At 37.0% G+C, this 26,474-nt stretch overlaps 1 protein-coding gene and 1 pseudogene across 1 annotated transcript; both read right to left on the reverse strand.

Moving 5' to 3' along the window:
• Nucleotides 1–1,982: 1,982 nt before the first annotated feature.
• Nucleotides 1,983–3,400, reverse strand: LOC143640933 (arylsulfatase D-like; annotated as a pseudogene).
• A 7,747-nt stretch (nucleotides 3,401–11,147) lies between these two features.
• LOC143640934 (uncharacterized) lies at nucleotides 11,148–12,950 on the reverse strand. The gene is given in 3 exon segments (XM_077108447.1): nucleotides 11,148–11,404; nucleotides 11,407–11,483; nucleotides 11,485–12,950. Coding segments are annotated over 3 exon segments (1,800 nt in total).
• Nucleotides 12,951–26,474: the final 13,524 nt, after the last annotated feature.

Raw genomic sequence — 26,474 nt, forward strand, 5'->3', positions numbered from 1 at the left:
CTGATAAAAGGGTGAGAAGGTGGCCCGGGGTGGGGAAAAGCAATGACAGATTCCAGCCCACGTGGAAGGAACCACAAGCAACAGCACTAAAATTTATGATGGCCATGATCAGCAGAGCAGGGGACACCTACAAACTCAGCAGTAGCTCCCTGCACCGTGGAGACCAGTGGTCCTTTCCACCGCTGAAGGCACAAAGGCCAATTCACGAGGGCATGTGAGCTGCTGTCCTCATTGGGGATATCTGCCTTTCACGTTGCTCAGATGTCAGGATATTCATGCAAGGACCTGACCTGCGAGGGTTTCCACGTCTCCAAGAAACCCTCGAAGATGGAAGAGTCTGCAAGTTCTTGCTTTTCTTTAGCATGTCCCCAAGCCCTGAAAGCTGAGCCCTTTTCCTCCACGATGCTGAAAGCTAACGTTGTCTCTCTGCTTCCGGTAACCACTAAGGGTGATGCTGAATGACAACTCCTCACAAAACTGATTGCCAATGAAATTATTGGTTTTGTGCAAAATTAGAGTATCACTGGAAATAAATGAACAAACAAGGGACATGAGTGGGGTGTACTCTCCCCCATTCTTGATCTTGACTTACCTAAAAACCAGTCCATCTGTCCACGTTGTTTCTGTATAAACCGTGGTGGCTTCTCCTGAGGAAGGCTTTCAAGGTCACCAGAGGAGTGTGGAAGTGTGGCAGGAACACAAAGAGGAGAAAGGGCCTGTCCTTGTTTGTGAAAGAAGAAAACCACTTGAATTATGGACGGGAGATGATGGCGTTCACAGTGGACCTTAAATGTGCTGCGTCAGTGACCTGGGTTCACCTGCTGGGATTTTACTGTGAGGGGTCCCCCACAAACTCATGGGTGAGACCATGCAAGAAAGTTCAGAGGTAAAATAATTAGATTATGAGAGGTGTGACCTAGAAGTGAATTAATCCACTTGGATGAACTAACTGGGTGGTGACTGTAGCAGGTGGGGTGTGGCAGGAGGAGGTGATCCCTGGGATGTGCCTTTGCGGTCTCTATCCTGTCCCTGGGGAGAAGAGCTCTCTCTGCTTCCTGTTGCCCTGTCCTGAGCTGCTCTCCTCCTCCAGGCCCTTCCACCATTTTGTTGTGCTCCACTTGTGCCAGAGCCAATGTGTTGGCCAACCATGGACTGAACCTTGGAAACCATGAGCCCCAAATAAACTCCTCTAAATGTTCTTCTTGGGAACTTTGGTCACAGTGGCAATTTTGTCTGAGTAAAACAACATCCACTGTCACTATAGTACAGGAAGATATTTTGAGAGGGAGGGACGGGACACCCCGTTGACCCACCCTGTGTTACAGAACATTGCCATAATTATTATTTTATAATTAGGTGCTTCTAATTTCTGACTTTCCCTAATTTATATGTTATATATCTTCATAGGTATGTATGCATAGGTAAATAGGTATATATTATAGTATATATATTTAATTATTACTTATATAAGAATGGTTGGGTACTTTCCAGGGTTTCAGACATTCCCTGGCCTTTGAAAGGATTCCCTGATGCATGACCAGTACTCGGATACTTTCCAATGCAGCCCAGGTAACACAACGCAGAGACCCAAGTGTGGAAACCAATTTATAGAAAAAGGTCAGACCTTTCTTTTTTCTTCTTGTTTTTTTTTAGCACCAGAGATGGAACTCAGGGGTACTTCACCACTGAGTCCCTTCCACAGTCCTTTTGATATTTTATTTACAGACAGAGTCTCACTGTGTCTTTTAGGGCTTCACCAAATTGCTGAGGATAGCCTCCAACTTGCCATCCTCCTGCCTCAGCCTCCCCAGCTGCTAGGATGACAGACATGGGCAAAGTGACTCCATAATGAAATCCTTCATCATATACACTGAGGAATACTATGTAGCCATGAAGAAGGATAGCTTCCTTTCATTTGTGAATGAAGTGTATGGACCTTTTCAATGCACCTGCTGCTATGGAACCCCAGGGTAGCTCATGGCTCAGAACATTCCTCCTCCAGCATAGTGAGGGTCCCCAGTTTGGATGTAGGCCGTGGCTTCCTGCATCAACCATCTGATGGTGCTCCCCACATCCATGGGCTGCTTGGTGACCTGGTGGTTCTGCATGAGCATGCAATTTCCAGCGTCGCAGGAACCAACAGCTGGAGAAGCACATGGTGAAGAAGAGGAAGACGAGGCCGGCTGTGCCCCTCTTCGGTCCAGGGAACCAAGAGGAGGCCGCTGAGCTTGGCGGCTGCGAGAGTCAGGACGCCCAGAGCCAGGACGCAGGTGTAGCGGCTGAACCGGGCAGTCACGGTGACCCACAGCTCTGGGGGCCTGTTGGGGTCACAGTCATTGACCAGGGTGATGGGCAGCCTGTAGAAGTAGTCGAAGCCATGTTTCAGCGGGTGGTGGCAGTGGTCCCCATGGGATGCGCACCTCACACCCTGGTGCCAATTTGCTGCGAGCAGGGGTGGGTAGTAAGCCACACCAAGGGCGCACGCATTGCCTGGGACAAAGAACCCCGGGGGCCATTTGGATGCAGTCAGGGGAAAGAAAACCTTCAAAGAGCAGATCCTGAATCAGCGGAGGCCATGAGTGACCTTAGCCAGGACTTGCTTTTGGTTTTGGGTACCAGGGATTGAACTCAGGGCCACTCGACCCCCAATCCCCATTCCCAGCCCTTTTTGTGTTTTATTTAGTGACAGGGTCTCGCTGAGTTTCTCAGGGCCTCGCTAAACTGCTGAGGTGGGCCTCCAAATTGCGGTCCTCCTGCCTCAGCCTCCTAAGCTACTGGAATTACAGGCAGCGGAGCCAGGCTCTGAAGAGCTTTCTGATTCCTTGCGGCTGAAGAAGATGGACAGGTCCAGAGAAGGAAAGAAGGCAAAATATATATCAAAGAACCCCAAACCTCTGCAATGGGGAGAACTTCTAAACTGGAAACCATTCGAGAGGGCCAGAGCAGGGACAGGTACCAACTTCATCATATACAGGTACCATCCTCCATCATATACACTGAGGAATACTATGTAGCCACGAAGAAGGATAGCTTCCTTTCATTTGTGAATGAAGTGTATGGACCTTTTAAATGCACATGCTTTTATGGAACCCCAGGGTAGCTCATGGCTCAGAACCTGCCTCCCCCAGCATAGTGAGGGTCCCCACCATTGGAAGTAGGCCGTGGCTTCCTGAAGCATCCGTCTGATGGTGAAAGATGAAAGAATATTTTTTTTCTTTTTTCCTCCAGAGGAAAATTGGTCCCTCGAAAATTGGATGGGAGGGCCATCAGGTGTCCGCATACCTACGAGGCCGGTGGTGTAGCCTTGCTGATTTAGGATTTTTGCAAAAGTGGTTTCGTTGGCAGGAAGCTTGCCTGAGCCCGCATTCCAGTAAAGGACCCGGTACTCATCACTGCCCATTTCTGCAGAGCCGACAGCACAGCAATGTTCACGTTCCCTTTGCCAGGAACAGGTCTTAGCAAAGGGATTCTGGGCACCAGGGGACAGTCAGCAGGAATCTGGTTGTCAGCACTTGGGTAAGGTGGGAGGTGATGCTCTAAGTAGGGAGTGGGTGCAGATCAGAGAGGCTGTTAACTGTGCTATTGTGCACAGCATGACCCCACCACTGAGCATCATCCACCCCAATGTCAGCTGTGTAAGTTGGACACATTTTGCCTATCATGAGAACCGACCCAGTATCTATCTATCTATCTATCTATCTATCTATCTATCTATCTATCTATCTATCTATCATTACCTATCATCCAGGTATCATTACATCACAGATATCCCCTTCCTATACACACCTCATTTATCTGTATTATGCAGTGACCCAGCCCCTAGAGCTCAAGGAATTCCCCATGCACTGTCAGATGACAAGTGCTAGTCTCTTCCCTTCTACCTTGGAGGAGGCTGCATCTGGTGGGAGCTAAGCTATAAAAGCTCAGACCTTGTTCTTTATGCTCCTAAAGCTGACCACCTCAGTGGCCCCCCCTAAGAAGAGGTTTGCTCCCCTGAGGACAACTGGGAAAGTGCAGAGACACTGGAGGTATCCCACTTTGGAATGTGGTGCTATTGATGAGCAGCAGGTGGAGACCAGAAATGTTATTCAACATCCTACAATGCACATGATGGGCCCATCACAGAGAGTGATCTGGGTCAGTGTATCAGTAGGACCAAGGCTAAAGAACCTTGTCAGTCCTTCCATCCATCCATCCAGCCAGCCACCCATGCACCCATCCAGCCAACCATCCCTCCACCCATCCATTCATCCATTCATCAATCCACTCACCCACCCACCAAGTCATCCACCATTTAACCATCCATCTATCCATTCATCTATTCACCCATTTGCCCATCCAACCACCCATCTGCCCACCCATTCATCCATCCACCCAGCAAGTCACCCATCGACCTATTCATCAATCCATCCAGGATACCATCCATCCATCCATCCATCTATCCGTCCACCCACCCACCCACCCACCCATCCATCCATCCACTCATCCACCCATCCATCCATCCATCCACCCATCCATCCACCTACCCACCCATCCACCCATCTATCCACCCATCCAGGCAACCATCCATCCATCCATCCATCCATCCATCCATCCATCCATCTATCTATCCATCCACCCATCTATCCACCCACCCACCCATCCACCCATCTATCTATCCATCTATCCATCCAGGCAACTATCTATCCATCTACCCATCTATCCATCCACCCACCCACTCACCCATCTATGTATCTATCCATCCATCTATTCACCCACCCATCCACCTTTCCCCCATCCATCCACCCATCTATCCATCCATCTATCAACCCACCCATCCACCCATCCACCCATCCACCACCTATCCACCCACCCATTCATCTAACCATCCACCATGGGTGGATGGGCAGATAGACCAATGGATGATGCCTGGTTGAAAACACGGACAGATGGGTGGGTGGAGGAATGGCTCATTCATAAATGGATACATAAGATTCATGCTGATGGATTTGGGGTAAAATTCTAGTGAGTTGCTAACCCTGAGAATAATGGGCTCAGAACAGAGTTCATTCTTACAAGCCTGTGTGTAAGTAATCGTCTACACAGTTTAGCCAACATAAGAAAATACCCCACACTCTCTAATATCCTCTGGCCTCCAAAGACCCAAATTCAGACCTTCTCCTTGTTGATTTTAAGTGAATTATTTCACTAAACTGCACACAAGGCACCACCCCACCACCCAAACTGCACTCTACCTTAGTGTAAGGTTCCCATAGCAACCAACATCCCAGATGCCCAGAGCATCTACCATGATCAGCAGGATGTTTGGCTTGGAGGCGTTCAGTGATTTCTGCTCACAGGTCTGCATAAGCCAACATATAAGGAGGAGAAGCAGGGTGGAGTCCCTGCAGAGGAAATAAATGTACAGGATTTGGCATGCAAAGTATAGACCATGCATATGTAGATGTCAGGGGTCTGATGAGGGATTGAACCGAACTCCAATGATGCCAACTGAGCCCCAAGAGAATTATCCAGTTTTGAGAAGCCTCTGGTTTTGCACGGAATCCAACAGCCCAAAAAAAAACCCAGGGAGAAATCCCTATTGCTAATGGCCAATCAAGACCAACGCTGGGAGAGGCCCATTTCCTTCCTGCACCCAAACTGGAGATTCTCAGCAAGCAATCAGAAACTGAGCCATATAATAAGAAAGTTTCCTCCACTTTAACCCCATGCAAACATCACAGAGGTCCCCTCTTTATCCTCTGGGGACACATTTCCAAAATCTCAGAGGATGTTGAAAGTTCAGCTAGTACCTAACCCTATTTTGACTATACTTTTCCAGTATATATAGATGCATGTCATAACTTATAATTTATAATCTAGGCACATCAAAGGATTAACAGCAGCAATCATAACAAAATAGTTGTAACAATGTGCTGTGACAAATACCTGATTTACAAGTTTTTCACTTTCTGTTTATTCTCCCCTTTTTGGACATTGGGCAACTGAATCCTGGGAGATTTCTGAGTGCATTTGTGGTGACCTTTTGTCGCTACCAACACCCCAGGGCGATGCTGGAAACACCCTTTCTTGAGAAGTCATGGTCTCTTTCAGTTTGTTTTTTCACTAAATGGTTCCTCTGTTTTAAGGTCATTTGAGCTCAACTCAGTAAAGCGCTGGCGAATGTGGCAAGATTTGGGGTCCAGAACCGGGGCCTGCCGTTTGGGGTCCTCGGCGGGTCAGGAGGTGGCTGATGGTTGGCAGGCACCTTGGCCCACAGTGCTCAGAGCTCCAAGGCTGTACTAGTGGCAGGCCGGCAGGGACACTAAGATTTTAAACCACAAATGGGGGATTCAAAGCAACCCCAGAGACACAGTGCAGCCAGCAGAGAAGAGAGTCCCTGAGCGTCTGAATAGGGGGCCAGTCGCCCCACCGCCCCAGCGGCTACAAGGAGCGTCACTGCCGGGTCCTGGGCTCCAGCCACCCCAGGACCCAGAGGGACTCAGCTGTCCAGGACGCCCTGGGGGTGGGGCAACCGGGGAGAGCAGGCAGGGCAGAGTCACTGTGATGTCACAGTGTGTGGGGAGGAGGGTAGCCTGAGGGAAGGGACGTGGGCTGCCATAGATCTTGTGCGCCCTGGGGGTGGGGGACCAGAGGGAAAGCAAGGGTGCAGTGGGCGGAGTAGAGGACCCAGAGTGGGACTGTTGTGTCCTAGCACTGGGAGGGGGTACAAAAGGCTCATCTAGAACATGCTTCACTTCATACAAACACTAAAGGATTTTATAAAAAATGCAAAATAACTCAAAAAGAAACACGTGAAATTATAACTAACTGTTCATCATGTGCTCCTTTTAATATTCCTTACTGTCCTCCTGGCGTTAATCCAAGGGGACTCCATCCTATTGCTCTTTAACAAATTGATGTTGTTATAATTCAGTCATTTGGACAACTAAGATATATACATCATACTATTGACACTCATACTCATTTTCAATGGACCACAGTTCATCTTAAAAAAAAAGCTAATGCAGTAATTTCTCATTTATTATCTTGTTTTACTATCATGGGAATTCCTAAAGAAAAACTGACAATGCACCTGCATATACCTCACAAAAATTACATTCTTTTTTTGCAAAAATATGACATTACACATACATTTGGCATACCTTGTAATAGTCAGGGTCAAGCTATTATAAAAATGGCAAATCATACGTTAAGAAAACATATACTAAAAATAGAAAGGGTGGATATAGCTATGGCTTATACACCTCAAAATAGTCTTCATAAAACTTTATGAAGTTTTAGTAAACTTTAAATTTTTTAATGTCTGGTCAACTTCTGAGGTTCCTACATACCAGCAACATTTCTCTACATTTAAATCTCAGCCATTATTTCTAAAATTGGAAATACCTATGTGGTACAGGGTTGAAAATAAAGAATGGATTTCTAGGTTGTTGCACCACATGGGAAGGGGGTTTGTTCTTATTTCTACAGGTAAAACACCTTTCTAGGTACCTTCAAGACTTATCAATTTCAGACAATTTCAGGAGCTGGCAATGCAGAGAACTTCTACGATGGCAACGAGAACAGCAAACCCCCCAACATGAGGACAGATGAAAAACGTGACTCAAGAAGCTAAAAATATCCTCCAAAAGGCAAATCAGCCTTTAAATCCTGTTAATCTTTTTTTAGCTATTCTTACAGTTATTAATTGCCAGGTAAGTTCAGTTGATGCTCATTCTTTTGCTTATTGGGCCTATGTTCCTAACCCTCTGTTGGTGTGCAGTGTTTCCTGGGAGAATCTAAAGTTTGTGTGTGTACTAATAATACTAATTTTCCCCCCTCCTATGTGTGGGGGAATTGAAGATATTTCATTCCATAAAAATCTGTATAATACTTTTAATATAACTGTAGCTTGTAAAGGAGTCCCATTGTGTATAGGGGCTCGTCCTTTCTGTTTGCCTTTTTTCTTAGCACATAATGACTCTCTTTCTTATACTACTTGGGGCGTAAATTATCATAGTTATTCTTCTGCTGTTTTTACTTTCCTGATACCTTCCTGAGGATTTAATACCTCTAGTATGTATGTTAATCAATCAAGGCTCACATCTGAAGAATGTATTGTCAGAACTCATCTTCCTTTATGTTCAGCTAAATATTTTAAAACATTTTTAATTCATTTAAAGTGGAAAAAATGTCATGATCATCACCCTAAAACAGTAGTCAAATATCAAAATATCACTATAGTTGATTGGAGTCTTGATCATTCTGAATTTATAGAAAGTTGGTCAAATCGTACTTTAAGATGGCATCGACATAATGGGACAATAAATGCTTGGAGTAGTGAGACAATTAAAATGCAATATTATGCTTTGGTCCCCCCAATGTTACAGCATATAAAGTTTTCCATATTTAAGGGGATATTATTGTTAAAGCTCGCACAGAATTATGGGTGCTTGTTAACTTGACTCGTCCTTGTTCTGATTCATTGTCTATTACTCATTTGTACAATGCTCCTGAAGTTTTGTTACATTGCTCTCGACGATTAATAGGAATAGTTATAGCTTCAATCCTTGCAGTTGCTTCTATAACTGCCACTGCTGCAGTAGCTGGCATTGCTTTATATCAAGGCATTCAAACTGCGGATTTCATGAGAACATGGAATCAAGATGCTCATATATTATGGCAAGAACAAAAGGACTCAGACTCTCAATTGGCTACAGATGTGATCCATTTACAACATATTGTTTCCTGGCTTGGCGATCAAGTGACTATCTTGGCTACCAGAAGTGTACTGAAGTGTGACTGTAATTCTTATAATATTTGTGTGACTCCTGTGCATACAATACCAGTGATTCCTGGGAAATTGTTAAAAGACGGTTAAATGGACATCATAATTTAACTTTAGAAATTATGAATTTGGAAAAGACTATTATGGACACCTTTAGTAAGATATTACTTGAACTAACAGGATCTGACATTTTACAAAAATTGTCTTCAAGTATTGCTAATTTGAATCTTTTAAGTCATTTCTCTACCTTGCTGTCAGCCTATTTAGGTAACACTGGAATAATTTTTATTTTGTGTTTTGTTTTGTATATAGCCTTCCAACACTGGAAAAAGCAAAGTCAATTGAAACATGTAACCTCTCTTATCATTTCTATTATGGCTCATTTACAAAAACAAAAGGAGGAAGATGTAGAGAATCAGATGTGACTGCATTGCTATTACTGTCCTTGATGGAGTTTACCTGCAAACAGGATATTCTGTCAAAGTATAGAAAGGCAACAGTGGACATGCTTGAAAATGAGGTGTCTGCTGTCCTTGGGAGGGCCTGCTCCTAAACGAGAAGCTCCTTCAAGGTTTAGATAGGTAACAGCGGACATGCTTGAAAACGAGGTGTTTGCTGTCATTGGGAGGACTTGTCTGCAAATGGGATGTTCTTCCAAGTGGGCTAGGAGGGCACTGAGAAAAATTTTATTATCTGTTCTTAACAAAGAGCAGAGCTCAGCATACTCCAGGCCGAGAATAGATTAGCCATGAGAAGTGGGTCACTTCTGCTGAGAGCCATAGCTAAGTAAGAATGACGCATGGCAATTTTCTTGTTAGCCTACCCCATGTTGCTTAGAGGGAGGACTCTGTATTGTGGAAATGGCTTGCCTTGGACCCAGGTCATTTGCAGTGACATTGCATGAAAAGTGACCTTGCTCAAGGACCAGGGCAGATCCGAGTTTAGGGCGGATCTGGGTTTAGGGTGATCCGGGTTTAGGGCGATTCCAGGTTTAAGGTGATTCCTGCTGGGAATAGGGCATATCCTGCTGCCTCAGGCGCCCACCAGCTCCTTGATTTCCTGTTGAGTTCTTACGGGATTCAGAGAGTCTTTTGGGATGCAGAGCCCAGTGGAAGGGTTGATTTCCCCAGAACATGCGTGTAGAATGCCAGTGACGGTTCGGGAATTAATAATTGCTGTTTGAATCTACAAGGCTGTGAGTGGCTCGTGATTTTGTGCCCAGCCAGACTGCGGCACACTTCTGATTAAAAAGTAAAACTTCTGTATGCTATGTTTAATTAGCTGAAAGACCTGATTTATTGCTGTTGGAAGGCTGTCTTCTTTGTTCACAATACTATAAAAAGCTTGCTTGGACACAATAAAGGACTTTTTTTCTGCTGCTGCTTTGCTTGCTCAGGTTTTTCTTTCTTTTCCAAGCTGACCTGCAAGTGAATTACTGCAACAATGTCATTTAACAACAGGAGGCAAAACATGAGTGTTAACATATAAACAAATATTCAGTTATAAAGATATATTGCATAGGTAAGGAAATATATGATATATAATTTAAAATGTTTCTACTTTCTCTACATTTAGATGTCTTCTTTCCAAAATAAGTAGCTTAGTGGTGAAAAGAATTGATTTCTTAATAAAAGCTTTGCTGCATTGTTTCAATTTGTAGGGGTTGTTTTCTGTATAAATTCTGTTGTTAATAAGGTTTAGTCTTTCTTTTTTTAATGTTTATTTTGTAGTTGTAGTTGGACACAATACCTTTATTTAATTTATTTATTTCTATGTGGTGCTGAGGATAGAACCCAGGATCTCACACATGCGAGGCTAGCACTCTACCACTGAACGACGCCCCAGCCAGAAGGTTTAGTCTTGCTTTAAAAGTATTATCACTTTATTCACATTTCACATTCACCAGGATGTCTTCTGCTGTGGTGAATAAAGTTTTATTTTTTATTAAAAGCTTTTCCACATTATTCACATTTGTATGTCTATTCTCCAGTATGAGTTCTGTTGTGGTGAATAAGGCCTGTTTTATTGCTAAAAGCTTTGCCAAATTCCTTATATTTGCAAGGCTTCTCTCTAGTGTAAATTCTTCTGTGGCAAAAAAGGGGTAAAATTTGAGTAAAAACTTTGCATTTGTGAGGTTTCTCTCCAGTGGGAGTTCTGTTGTGGCAAATAAGGTGTGATTTTTGACTTAACGCTTTGCCACATTCTTTACATTTGTAAGGCTTCTCTCTAGAGAGAGTTCTTCTGTGGCAAATAAAGCCTGTTCTTTGAGTAAAAGCTTTGCACATTGTTTGCATTTGTAGGGCTTCTCTCCAGTGAGTTCTGCTGTGGTGAATAAGGTCTATTTTTGACTAAAAGCTTTGCCACATTCTTTATATTTTTAGGGCTTCTCTTCACTGTGATTTCTCCTGTGGCGAATAAGGCTTGATTTGTGACCAAAAGATTTCCAACATTCTGTAGAGTTGTAGGGCTTCTCTCCAGTGTGAGTTCTTCTCTGGCAAATAAGGTTTGATTTTTCATGAAAAGTTTTGTCGCAATCTTTACATTTGTAGGGCTTCTCTCCAGTGAGAGTTCTGCTGTGGCAAATAAGGTGTGATTTTTGACCAAAACCTTTGCCACAATCTTTACACTTGTAGGCTTCTCTCCAGTGTGATATCTGCTATGGTAAATAAGGTCTGATTTTTGATGAAGAGTTTTGCCAAAATTGTTACATTTGTTGGCCTCCAGTGTGACTTCTCCAGTGGCAAATAAGGTTTGATTTTTCACAAAAGTTTTTGTCGCTATCTTTACATTTGTAGGGATTCTCTCCAGTGTGAGTTCTCCTGTGGCAAATAAGGTGTGATTTTTGACCAAAAGCTTTGCCACAATCTTTACATTTGTAGGGCTTCTCTCCAGTGTGAGTTCTCCTGTGGCAAATAAGGTGTGATTTTCGACCAAAAGCTTTGCCACAATCTTTACATTTGTAGGGCTTCTCTCCAGTGTGAGTTCTTCTGTTGCAAATAAGGTCTGATTTTTGACCAAAAGCTTTGCCACAATCTTTACATTTGTAGGGCTTCTCTCCAGTGTGAGTTCTTCTGTGGTAAATAAGGTGTGATTTTTGACCAAAAGCGTTACCACAATCTTTACATTTGTAGGGCTTTTCTCCAGTGTGAGTTCTACTGTGGCAAATAAGGTGTGATTTTTGACCAAAAGCTTTGCCACAATCTTTACACTTGTAGGGCTTCTCTCCAGTGTGATATCTGCTATGGTAAATAAGGCTTGATTTGTGACAAAAAGCTTTGCCACATTCTGTACATTTGTAGGGCTTCTCTCCAGTGTGAGTTCTCCTGTGGCAAATAAGGTTTGATTTTTGACCAAAAGCTTTGCCACAATCTTTACATTTGTAGGGCTTCTCTCCAGTGTGAGTTCTGCTGTGGCAAATAAGGTGTGATTTTCGACCAAAATCTTTGCCACAATCTTTACATTTGTAGGGCTTCTCACCAGTGTGAGTTCTTCTGTGGTAAATAAGGTGTGATTTTTTACCAAAAGCTTTGCCACAATCTTTACACTTGTAGGGCTTCTCTCCAGTGTGATATCTGCTATGGTAAATAAGGCTTGATTTGTGACCAAAAGCTTTGCCACATTCTGTACATTTGTAGGGCTTCTCTCCAGTGTGAGTTCTCCTGTGACAAATAAGGCTTGATTTTTTACCAAAAGCTTTGTCACAATCTTTACATTTGTAGGGCTTCTCTCTAGTGTGAGTCCTTCTGTGGCAAATAAGGTGTGATTTTTCACCAAAAGCTTTGCCACATTCTGTACATTTGTAGGGCTTTTCTCCAGTGTGAGTTCTGCTGTGGCAAGTAAGGTATGATTTTTGACTGAAAGCTTTGCCACATTCTGTACATTTGTATGGTTTCTCTCTAGTTTGAGTTCTGCTGTGGCAAATAAGGTGTGTTTTTTGACCAAAAACTTTGCCACAATCTTTACATATGTAGGGCTTCTCTCCAGTATACATTCTTTGGTGATGAACAAGGCCTGATTTTTTATATGATTTCTGGTGTTCACTATCACTTGTAGTTTTCCATGTTTTCTTTTGTGATAAAAAGTCAATATTACAACTTCTGTATTTTGCATTTATCACTTCATGAAATATATGTTTTAGGCACGTTTCTGATGAATATTCTTGGATATGATTAGGATTCATGGCTGAAATAAACAAAAATTTAAAAAAATAATCATACCTATTAGACTGGGATAAATATATCTTGCACACATGAAATTAAGGTAAAATAAGTACATCAGGATTGTAGCAGATTAGTAAATCCAAAGTCACCATAAAGCCAAAAAAATATATCAGTTCAAAAAAAAAGGAAAGAAAAAATTTCGTTGAGAATATTATCCAAATTCGTGTAGAGACCACAGTATCCAAGAGGAGTACATCATTAAGAAGAGTAATATAATACAGAGTAGAAAAGTATCATTATTAGCCTTTGGTGCTTCATATGATAGTATTGTGTATTTAGGAAATATCTACCAGCTACCTTCACTGTCAGTAGAATATGAGAAATGTAAAACATATACAAACATTTCTGGCTTTTTCAAAGAGTGTCTAAAAATGGTTTTTGTCTACCATGACATAGAAACATGAAAATAACTAGTAGATTTTGCATGATAATACCATAAATATACAACAAGGGTAAAGACGCAATGGACTCTTAAAAAGAAATATGAACAAAAAATTTACTAAGAAATATGCACATATATGTCTATAGAATTTTTTATAAAAACATTTTAAAGGACTACAAAAACCTTGCATATAGCCTATGGCCATAATATTTGGATGAATTCAACACATGACAATCAAGTATAATAAATTGATTTTTATTTTTTTACATTCGTGTGATGAGAATTTCCTTTATTGACAAATACAATTTTGTTGATTTATAAATATGTCATGGTATTTTATACTAAATATACAAGGTAAAATTACTAAGTAGAATGAATAAACAAAATAATTATTTAATATAATTATCAATTTTGTTCTTACAAGGTATTATATTCCTTCTACTAGTATTTATGAAGAACATAATACACTCACTTATGTGGTAATATAAAACTTTTGGCCCTATTACGCTCAATAAAATAAAAATATGGAGATTTTTACTATAATATCAACCCTACACAAAACACAATACCTGGTGAGCAAAATTTTGCTCACTAAATTTCTTTCTTCCACATGTGAATCAAATGCTCCTACAACTTAATATCTGCCTGCCACCTTTCACTTAATTCAAAGTCCTGCATAAATTTCTTATATCACTTTAACAGACAAAATATTTTATAACTAAATAATAATAGTATATAAGAGTATATTTTTAAACATATGACTTTGATGTGCATACACATTGAGTCCCTAGCTTTAATACTGAGAAAAATGTTGGCACTAAACACAAAAGCAGAGGAATCTCTTCAATTTTCTGATTGAATTGTTCATGTATACATATTTAGTACTGGCAATTCTGGATCTTTAGGTCATCCAACTTTTAATGTTTCATGTGTAATGCTTGAGATTACCCCAAAAATTCTATATCATGAACTAAAACACAAGTCTTTTTAAAATAGTTTGAGCCATGCTGTTTCTAAATTTCTGTGACTTCTGTAAAACATGGTGTACTTTTGCATGGCCTCCCAATTAGCAAATATTACAAGGATGCAGCACTGTTCATGCCTATTTTTATTTATTTAAAAGTTTTTATATTTTCTCCCCAAAATGGACTATATAATCTATTGAGGGCTCCTTTAATGAACAAATAAAAAATAGTTCAGCAAATATAAACAAAGAGAAGCGTGGCTAAATCCAAGTGACCAAAAAAAGAAAAATAAAACATTAAGAATTTAACATTAGGACACTGACAGTTACGAATTACTCCAAGAACACTAAATAACTATTTTTAAAAGTTTAGAGACTGAAATTGAAAAATATTAACATCAATTAGCACAATGTTTTGGAATAATTCTTTACAAAAAAATAAGAGGGGCATTTCTAGTATGCATATCTGAAATTCTACAAATATGGGAGAGGCTTTTCAAGCAGTACCAAGTTTAAGACAAGTCTAAGCAACTTGTAAAATACTGTAAAAATTAAAAATCTATAGGATATATAAAGAGAAGTGGGATATATATATATATATTTACATACACACACACACACACACTCACACACACTGTGTTTTGTGTAGGGTTGATATTATAGTTAAAGACTCTCTCTCTCTCTCTCTCTCTCTCTCTCTCTCTATATATATATATATATATATATATATATATATATATATATATATATATATATAGTGTGTGTGTGTGAAAATATGGCAAGCATGCCACAATAAAAAAATGATCCAGAAATTAAAACACTAATCAAAATAAAAAAATATTAAAAATTACAAAGTAGAAGTATAATGATTTATTCACTCCAAAATTTTTATGATTACTAATGCATTATTGCAAAATACAAAACAAAAGAAAAAAATTTACTAACAGTATTGAATCTGAAAAAGAAAATGTCAAGTAAGTTCAGCAGAGAGCATGGAAAGAAGCCAAGCATTATCTGCTTCTAGCGGCCCTGTTTGTTTAAAGATGAATAATGCTCCTTTCTTTACATCTCATCTTTTTGCAAAATTTTTAATCAATGAGATGTGGTTTTAAATTATGAAATTTCTCACGATTCTTTTAGACAAGCTTTTGTTGAGTGAGCAAATTGTATCCTAATACTTGCCTTTTAAAACAGAAACAAAGATCTTGCCTCTCTTAAATTAATATGCATTAAATCCTGTTTTACTTACAGTTAATGTGCTCAAAATACAACATAAAGTTAATACTCAAAATTGGTCATCTGCATTGAATAGACATTTTATTCTCAAACAAACATTACTTAAAAAAATTATGTAATATATGAAGTTCCACCTGAGCAGCATTACAAGATCCTATGCCTTTGATCATGTGGGGAAAAGCATAGATTGCTACACTTATGCCAACATGTCTTGTTTGGACTCTAGCTTCATGCATGAAAAATAGCAATTATAAATGTATACCAGGGACTTCACAAGCTGATTTCTAAGTTTCATTTAACCCTGGAAGATAAGAGCTCATCCAAACAAGAGAATAATCATTCTTCTCAAAAGAGGAGAATCATTAAAATAGGACCCCAAGATACATGAATTATAGTTACTGTGGGGGGATATAAAACCATTAACAGCCTCAGCACAACAGGTGTTTGCTAAAATGGGGTTAGAATGTACTCTAGATAACATTGTTACTGCTTTGATTGCTAAACTCACACAAAACTCTGTAAATCCTTTGGTCTTATTAACAATTTTGCTTTCTTTCTGTACACCAGCTCTGGGAAATTCAGTACTGTTACATCCTGGACATCTAGAACCCATTACAATATCTTGACTCACTTGCATAAAATTGTTATATACCTGCAAAAATGTCTCATGGTATTAATTGTTGTCTTAGAAGAATAATGTGTCCTTACCATCCACATAATATTTAGTAGGTCACAATCCTGTGCAATTTATTCATATAAGGTCTATTCCTCTTGATAAAAACTGTGATGATTCAGTGAAGCTTCTCTCTAAGGCAGAATTTAATGCTTTGACATTCTCCTTAGTGGGTTTACCTAGACTATATCTATGGGCTTATAAAACTTCTATGAAACTCGCCTATGCTATCATTAACAGTATTAATCATGCCTCCATGGATGTAAATATGCTTAATGAATAACAAAAACAACATTGTCAAGCCATACTTGACAATCATGCTGCAATTGATGTCTGTAATTGTTACATCATAAAGGATATCAGAAGTTTAATACCATGTGTTCCTTCAATTTAAGTTATAATAGTAATTTTATTTCAAAAGACTTAGATTACCTTAAAGATATCATTAATAAAGTTTAACAAGATGATTGATTTTGGACTTGTTGGATTGGTTAACTTCATGTTTACTCAATTTCATCTGGGTAAAAAATATTCATAGGTGGATGTTTACTGATGTTGGAACTTGCTGTTGTCTATGCCTGCCCTATTTTTTGCCCCCACCAGCAAGTTAAGTAATATTATTAATTAAAAAGGCCTTTAAAAAGAGGGGTAGTATTAGGTATTCTGACCTGGGAATAGACAGGAAAGTGTTGGAGTGATTGTAACTGGCACTGTGAGTCTTAAATTTGTAATGCCCAGCAGTTTCTCCCTGAATCTATTAAGACAACTCTACAGGTGCACTATCTAGTTTCTGTGGTAATGTCCTTAGGGAGAAGGGGCTCTATATTTGTATTAACTGTTCCTAATCTTGGTTAGCTAGTACTTGGGGTTAAAGAAACACTGGGTTAGAATGTATTCATGGTATAAGAAGCTATGTAATTTTGGAGCATTATAGGTGCAGCTGTTAAGAGGGGTGGCCAGTTATTTTTTTTTCACTTTGTGTGTGTGTCTCTCTCTTCTGTTTGCTTCTTGAAAGGTTTCCTTACAAGAAGATTTGAAACAGATCATGCTGGCCCTCACAACAAAAGGTAAGTTTTGATGGTTAATTTGAATAAACTGGGACATCACTAAAGAAGAAAACAGAGAACAACAAGGAATTTGAAAATGTGATAAATATAGGGCAGTATGTGTTCAATGATTACAATTAAAATAAATAAACCTAAGCTTCTGAAAATTTCTTCTGCTGGATAACTACTCTTTCAACATTTTTCAGTTTGGTTTTCTCCTTGAAATTTGAATGACTCAACTGTGTCTTCTGCTATGTGTAGTCTACAATAGTTTACATCACTAAATTATACTAGGTACTACTTATCTAAAGTGAAGGATGTGTAACACACAAAGAAAGAAACAGATTAAAGAGTAAAATTATATATTTATGAGAGAGAGAGAGAGAGAGAGAGAGAGAGAGAGAGAGAGAGATCTGTACTAAAAATTCCCTTTTTCTTTGAAACACAAATCTGAAACTCATTCCTATAGAGAAATTCCCAGAAGATACTCTGCAACAGAAGTAAATGAAATAATAATTAGTATTTAAAAATTTTAAAGGGAAATTAAACTTACCCAGGAAGGCAAAGTTTCTATAATTCTCTAGCATCACATCTCTATATAAATTTTTCTGAGCAGGCTGAAGGCATTCCCACTCCTCTTCAGTAAAATCAATGGCTATATCCATAAATGTTAACAGTTCCTAAAATAAGAATAGGTAAATAAATAACACATAGACCACATGAACATTTGCACAGTCTGTAATGTAATTAAAGTTGAAATGAGTGTTAGCAGACTATCATGTACGTAGTGTTTTGGAACACAATGATACTATTATCTACTTCTGCAGAAAAAGTGATTGAAGTTCAAAATTATACATACTCCACATTTATAAAACACAATATAAAACTCAGGCATTATCACAAAAATATATATTTTTTAATTTTTTATATCTTGATCTAAATTATGCATATTTTTCAGATGAGAAAATCATGGTAATTAAGAAAGGAAATCCTCAAATTTTAATTGTATAACCACTAATCAGAGATTTAATAATGTGTAGAATATTATTTGTTATTTCTCAGATAGAGCTGGCTATTCCGAATGTGTAGTGAGATTTCTAATAACTCCAACATGAATGGTATAAGAGAAATTTTGAAATGTAACAAGGTAACAACTTATTGGAAATATTTAATAGTTTATTTATGTTCAAACATTTTATGGTTTTATGTATGTTATTAATATAAAAAATAGCAACAACAATCCTGTTTGAATTTTCTTTTTATAATTTTAACATACAAAATTATATATATATATAAACTTTGATCGATGTTTATATTGTATGATATTTATAATAGAATATACGTATAGCTCTTAAAACAAATATAATTTTTTTTTTAAATTTTATTTGCTTTCTAGTTCTACCTGACAGTAAAATCGAGTTTTATGGTATTATGCAAGCATGGGATATATCTTATCCTAATTAAAATACTGTTCTTGTTGGTGGTTATGATGGTAGAATTCACTTACAGATATGTATCTTTTATATTTTTATTCTTGTCACTTTTATTTATTTATTTATTCATTTATTTATTTTTTGTTTACCATGTGCAATCTACTGATCTTTTCTTACCCTTACCCACTTAATGAGCTTTAGATTTTACATATGAGCAATAACTTTCAACTTTTAGTCTTAAAAAGATGGTTTGTTTTACTTAGCATAAAATCTCCAGATTCATCCATTTCCTTGCAAATGTCATAAAGTCATTCTTCTTTATGACTAATTAATTGTTTATTGTGTACATAAGCAACAGTTTTTTATCCTGTCATCATTGAATGGACCCATTCATCATTGAATGGTTGGTTTTATACCTTAGCTATTGTGAATTGTGCTGCTATAAACATGAATGTCGCTATGTCAATGTAGTATGCTGATTTTATGTCCTTTGGGCATATACAGTGCAGTAAAAAAATGGGTAAAATTGTGGTTCCATTTCTTTAACAATATCCATACAGGTTATTATGTTTCACTTAGACCTCCATACAGATGGAAAAAATGGAATTCATCTATACCTGAGGTGAAAATAAAACATACAAAAAAATTTGTAAGTCATAAAATGACTAGAATTTATTATCAAATCATCCATCCCAATAAAAAGTAAAATTTAAAATATAAAAGTAAAGAAAGTCTAAGCAAAAGAGAAAAATTAGAAGCTATTAAAGATAAATATAACACAGAGCTTCCAGTATCAATGTAGGTGCTATTAAAAAGCAAATGAGCCCAGTCTAGTGATGGACAACTGTAGTTCCAGTGACTGAGTAGGATAAAAAAAAATCATAAATTCTAAGACAATATTATATATAATATTGTCTTACATTTACTGTATTGAGCAACTTAGTGAGGCACTTAGCAACTCAGCAATACTCTGTCTCTAAATAAAATATAAAGAAAAGACTAAAGATGTGGCTTCATTGTTAAGCACCCCTGGGTTTAATCTTCAGTACAAATAAAAAAAAAAGCAGATACAATTTAAAAAGCACTACCCAAATTTGAAAATTCAAAAATAAAAATATATATTAATTATACAATAAGTAATTGCAAATATAGGCATATATAATGATTTCTCACTTTATGGAAATACACTCTGGAAAATTTATTCTAAGAATCTTCTGCAATTTTCCAATTCTCTGAGTGCAATGACGAAATCTATATGGTATAGACTAGTACATGGCTAAGATATTTGCTGGATCCATGGTTGTACATAAAGTATACTGCTGACCAAAATACCATGATGCCACATGATTGAGGTTATGAAGTAAAATCAATCAGGGTAAACCCCATAATAAAATAAATTGTGGAACTACAGAAAACACCACCAACAAAACTCTTAAAACATGCTAGGATATTGGGAAAAGAGTGTGAAAATAAAATGCTATTTTATCCCTTCACTCATGAAACATAACATATTTTGACACATTAAATGCAGAATATGTTATTAATAAATAATACTTAAATATATAAGAATGTACAAAGCTCAAAAGTTTACATACAAAAGATAGGGTTTATATGGTGGTGCACACCTGAAATATCCACTATTCTGGAGTCTAAGGCATGAAGTTCAAAATTGAAGGCCAACTGAAGAAATTGAGCAAACCCCATATGGAAATAAAATTCAAAAGAGAGCTGGGAATATGCTCAACATTAAGACATTTTGGTTGAATTCCTAATATCACAAAAGAAAAAAAAATAGGTTTTTTTTGTTTTCACAATTATACAATATAATAGACTTAAACTCATAAATTACAAAATATTAATTCAAAAAAATCTATTCATCAAATGATTACATTAAAAGCTGAAAAAATGACAAGGTAGAAAAAGCCCCTAATTTCCTCACATATAATCAAATGCTTATAAGAAGAAGAAGAAATACAACAGATTGCATATGAAAAACAAAAAAATTTTTAAGACTCACTTTAAAAAGGATATATCTAAGTGTTCACTAATCATTAAAACTCAAAATCTTTATAAATTAGGTAACATTGAATAAAATCACATCATATAGATGAATTAAATAGTATTGATGAATATGTGGAATAAATGCATTCACAAGAAAAGGAAAATAATAAGTTAAGCTTTTATTATCCATTTAAAAAAACTGTTTTGTAATCATATGTATATAATACACCCACACAAAAATACAGAGACTAAAATTACAGCAACTGTACAAGAGAATACAGCCACATTCTTCCAGAGTTGAAACCAAGGGGCATGGCTAAAGAGAAAGAAATAATTATTAAATTTTGTAAAATATAAATTCTAGGAGCTGGAATATTTGTTGATGTATTATATCCAGTTTGACAAATACAATAAAATACCATGTATATTTTATGCTGACGTCACGTGAATGTTGCATTTCATATGCAAGTATGTTTACAAAAAGAATATGCAGTATTTGAGAAAATAAAAATATAGAAAAAAACATAAAAGACTCAAATATTCAACGTATTTACAAAAGATAAAACTATTATAAAAATAATCATTTTTCCCAAGGTACACTTTAACAATAACTGGTCATAATTTTACCATTCTTTACTTTTTGTTAAAAAAGAAATCAAAGCAAAAACTTCTAAAATTTTCCTGGAAAGTTGAATGTATACAAAATTAGACAAGAACTCTCTCATGTATAAGAGCAAACGTACTAGTGATCCTTACCTGACACTAATGCATGTTATAATATTACAACAGTGTAGTAATTTTAAGATAAAGAAATCACAATACAGAAAACTACTTAGGACCATTCTTATGTATCTTTTTATTTCTCATGTATCTTTTTATTGTTAATTATTATAAGTATATAAATCAAAACATATCAATAAAATATTTAATGTGAGTGAATGCTACAATCCAACCTCAAGGTAGATGTTAGAATAAAAGGCATAGATTACAAAAGCAACTTGTTTGCAGAATGTGTGTGACACTGGAATTATACACAAGCATCCACCAAACAGCAGATATAAATAGAGATAATTTTAAAAATAATAAAAGCAGAATATATGCCTCCCTCCATTTATGGATACACCAAATAAATATATACTCATGTTTTGAGTCCTTCTAAAAACTCTAAAGGAATTAGAGGCACACAAATTGGAAAACTGAAAAAAAATAATATCGACCAAGAGGAGATAAGTAGAATGCACTTGAAGATTTTTCTGGTTTGAGCAATACGCAAAATTACTGGAACACAATGCCCAAATCCAGTGTTAATTAATATAAAAAAGGAAGATTGATTTTGGTTTGAAATATATTATTTAACTCTAAATTGCCTGTAGTTTAAATGCTAATTTATCTGTACACACAGAGGAAGGAATAAGATATACATGAGAATTTATTCCAGGAAGCTAAAAAATAAGTGGTTTTCTATGGCCATGCAAGATCCATGGGCTTTATTCCATTAGACCAGAGTGGAAAAGGTATTAAATCTTAAGGGAACCCCTTAATACCTTAGAGGGATTTGCCAACATTCTCTACAAATGCAAATAGCTGTTGCTGACAGTTAAACTTTTATCTAGACAGTACCAAAAAATTAACAGGGAAATACAGACCACCACTGAAAGCCAAAGTGGCAGTTTAGCACTTCCTGAGCTCTCTCACGCAGCTCACTTAACTAATAACACCAGACCTAACAAATTTTTTTCTGTAAGTAATTTGTCCCGATATTAACTTTTTCCATTCAATGGACTACATCTGAAACCTCAAAGCATTGAAAGCACTGGTAACTGTGCAGGTGCAAATCTCCCTAGAACAAAAAGGAGTGTTTTCACATTGGTGTGCAAACATTGTAATGGGCTAAAATCTTGAATATTAGTGAAGAAAAATGGTTACAATAACAGATTCCTCTTTAATTCTAAAAGAGGTGCATGTCAAATTTTTTTCCATTGAACATAAGGCACCCTGGAAACTAAAAATCTTGCATCAGAATTTTAGAGCACCATTCAACTATAAGAACTTCTGCATGAGCACAGCTGTTAGAATGGCTACTCTCAAAAATGGAACAGTAAGTAGTACTCCAATTATATGAATACGGAAGAAAGAAACACCATGCTAGACTATTAAAATTAGTGAAGACATTTTAAAAAAAAATGGAAGTTGAGAGTTCTATAAGGTATTTCTTTGAGAAACTAAGCTCGCTACATTTATACTGCTCTTAACAAGAAAAGCCCCAAGTACTGGTCTGGACTTATGAGAGGCATTAGATGTGACAGCTGTGGAATCCTCATATTACATAGTTCAGAAACAGAGTTCTAGGAAAATACCAGAGTAGGGAATGAGAATGCTTTCATATACATTCCACAAAAGGAAATCTGAGCCTAAAGACACTCTGATAGGTTGTCTGCCTTTGGAGACAAAAAGGAAGAATAGAAACACATGATTTTTCCAAGATCAAGTGATTCTTCTTTATTTTTCAGTCATGTAAAATGCTCATCAACAACAACAACAACAAAATTTTGCTTTTGATTTCTTTCTATGGTACTGGTGATTTGAAACAGCAGCATGTTATTTCTGAGCTACATACCAAGCCATGTTTTAAAATTTTGAGACAGTTTTTTTCTAACTGTCTAATTAGTCTACCTAAGTTCTTGATGTTTACCTTGAAATTGCAATCTTACTGACTTAGCCACATGCATCTCTGGAATTAATATGCATGTATCATTGCACCCAGAGATAAAAATATACTTTAAAGTCTCATCCAGTTTTTTGTATAACAATTTAAAATACCATATTCATTTGAAATATAATATGGGTAAAGTAATTGATAATACTGCAAAAATGTAACTGATAATACTGGGAAAGGGGGAAGTTGTCATTGAACAGGAAGCTAAAATTTTATATATAAATACAACTCACAATACTGGTGCACAAATTTAAAATCACACTCAGCAACTGTCTGAAGATAAAAAAAAATTAAAAAGTACCAGGTATGTAGCAAAGTGGTACAGTACCTCTGGATCAATCCACAATACCACAATCTCCAAAAAGAAGAATGAGTTCAGGAGGAAAGAAAAATTGAGATACCTATAGAGTATCTCACCACCCTCCTGGAGGAAAAAAACACATGGATTTGTGATTATGACGATCTCCTCACTCCAGAATCCACAACACAACCTGAGAAGATTTGGAAATATTGCCACAAATGTTCTCACACAGAATTTAAGGTAGGGGCTGAAGATATTCTATGTGATACTATAGGACTTCCAGTGTCCACTGTTAATATATGGTTCAGTTGACTGCCCAGTCGACATTAATGGCTGACCTTTCTCAGAACAAGACACAGGACTGCAGAAATCAAAGATTATACCAGGGATTCTAGCCAACCATTGCCAGTTCCCACCATAGTCAGTGCAGCCACTTTCAACCAGACTCACCATCCAGTCTCAGGAATTCACTGCACACTCATCATTTACTGTATTTTTAGGAACCACGTGTCCTCTCTATAAATCACAAAGTATCTATACAGGAGAAAAAAGCAGGTTCACTTGACATAAGTGAGGAAGCCTACAAATGGATACCCACTCTGGCAGACTTCACACCAGATGTTCAAAACTTCTCTTTACTGAATATGTGTAGATTAGACAATGCTTATATAAGGGGTCCTGATTAGGCAAACTTATGTCTTCATATGCTCAATCTGAGCCTAGTGAGTTTTTTAAAAGTCAGGAGATAACCTCAAATCCAGAAATAAATGATGTCACAATTGTAGGGTCTTGTCTGTACATTTATTTATTTATTTATTTTTCTTTTGAGGCTCTGGGAATTGAGATCCAGATTCTCAGGCTGCATCAAATTTAAGGCAAGGTATCTTTGAAAAAGTAAAATCCAGCCAACCAAGAAAAGCATTTGCATTTAAACTTGCATATGAGGCCTTTTGAATTTGTAGATTATATATGTAAATATATAGTTTATTGATGGGAATAATACAGTGACAATCCTGTAAAATTTCAGTTAACTTCTCTTGTATGGAAAGAGATTGAACATTAAAATTATATGAGGTGGAAAGATAATTATTTTTTAGAATTTATATCAAATTAGGAAAACTGAATTTATAGTATAACCCATAATTTCCACTATGTAAAAATTACCATTATGCATTTAAAATATTACTAATAAAGTATATGTATTTTTGGAACAGCACCCTCAAAACTATGTCAAGACTCCAGAAAATCTCAGTTCACAGAACCATATTTGAGAGTTATGATTGTCCTGAGTTCAGAAAGATGAAAGACAGGATCACTTCTTTTTATGCTACAGGTGAAAGATACATTTATTTTTCTTTACCAATATTTCCACTAAGATATAAAAAACAAAAGAGAAACTGCCCTGAGTCAGGGCAAGGAGATTTCACCAGAAAGTGCATCATGTGTGCGTGTCTGTGTGTGTATAATATATATATTTTTATAGTATATATTTCCCCATATCCAAAGATTTGAGTCTATATTTAAATTGATTAATGGTATATATTTTATTTTATGACATGACCTTAGACCCAATGGCCTGTCTATAACATTTTCTTTTTCTTCCTAGGATGAAATCCCCTTAAGATAGTGGGCTTGAAATGAAGATGAATTGTGTTGCTATCATGATGTCATACACCTGTAATCCCAGGTAGGGGATTTGTAATTTTGCTTCTTTAAGAATACTACTAAAGGGGGCTGGGGCTGTGGCTCAAGCGGTAGCGCGCTCGCCTGGCATGCGTGCGGCCCGGGTTCGATCCTCAGCACCACGTACAAAGAAAGATGTTGTGTCCTCCAATAACTAAAAAATAAATAATAAAAAATTCTCTCTCTCTCTCTCTCTCTCTCTCTCTCTCTCTTAAAAAAAAATCTTAAAAAAAAAGAATACTACTAAAGCACAAGAAATAGAAACAAGAGTCACTAGATTGGATGAATTCAAACTGAAAAGATTCTTCTCAGCAAAGAAAAAAAAAATCAGTGAGGCGAAAAGTCATACCAGAGAATAGGAGCAAATTTTTACCACATGTACATCAAATAGAAAACTAGATTCCAGGAAATATAAAGAACTTAAAAAACTTAATACCAAAAAACAAATTTCCCAATCATTAAATGAAATGGGCTAAGGAACTGAAGAGACACACTTCTTAGAAGATAATCAATCAATCAAAAAAAAGTTCAACATCTCTAGCAATTAAAGAATTGCAAATCAAAACTACTCCAAAATTTAATCTTACTCCAATCAGAGTGGCAGTTATTAAGAATACAAGCAAAAATATATGTTGGTGAGGATTTGAGGAAAAAGGTCCACTGTTACACTGTTGGTAGGACTCAAAATTTGTGACACCAATCTGGAAAAGAATAAGGAGATTCCTTAGAAAACTTAGAAAGAAACCAAAAATTTCCCAGCAACCCAACTCCTCAGTTTAGAACAACAAGAGCTAAAAACCGCATAATACAGAGGCATGTCCACATCAGTGTTCATAGTTAAACAATTCACAATAGGTAAACTATAGAACCAATCTATATGTTCTTCAATAGATGAATGGAGAAAAAAAATATGGTCTATTTACACAGTGGAATAATATTGAGAATTAAAAGAGAATAAAATTATGGAATTGGGAAGTAAATGGATGGAGTTGGAGAATATCATGTTAAGGTAAGTAAGCCAACCCTCCTAAACCAAAGACCTAAGGTTT

Source organism: Callospermophilus lateralis, unplaced genomic scaffold (assembly GCF_048772815.1).
Source record: "Callospermophilus lateralis isolate mCalLat2 unplaced genomic scaffold, mCalLat2.hap1 Scaffold_79, whole genome shotgun sequence".
Classification (NCBI taxonomy): Eukaryota; Metazoa; Chordata; class Mammalia; order Rodentia; family Sciuridae; genus Callospermophilus; species Callospermophilus lateralis.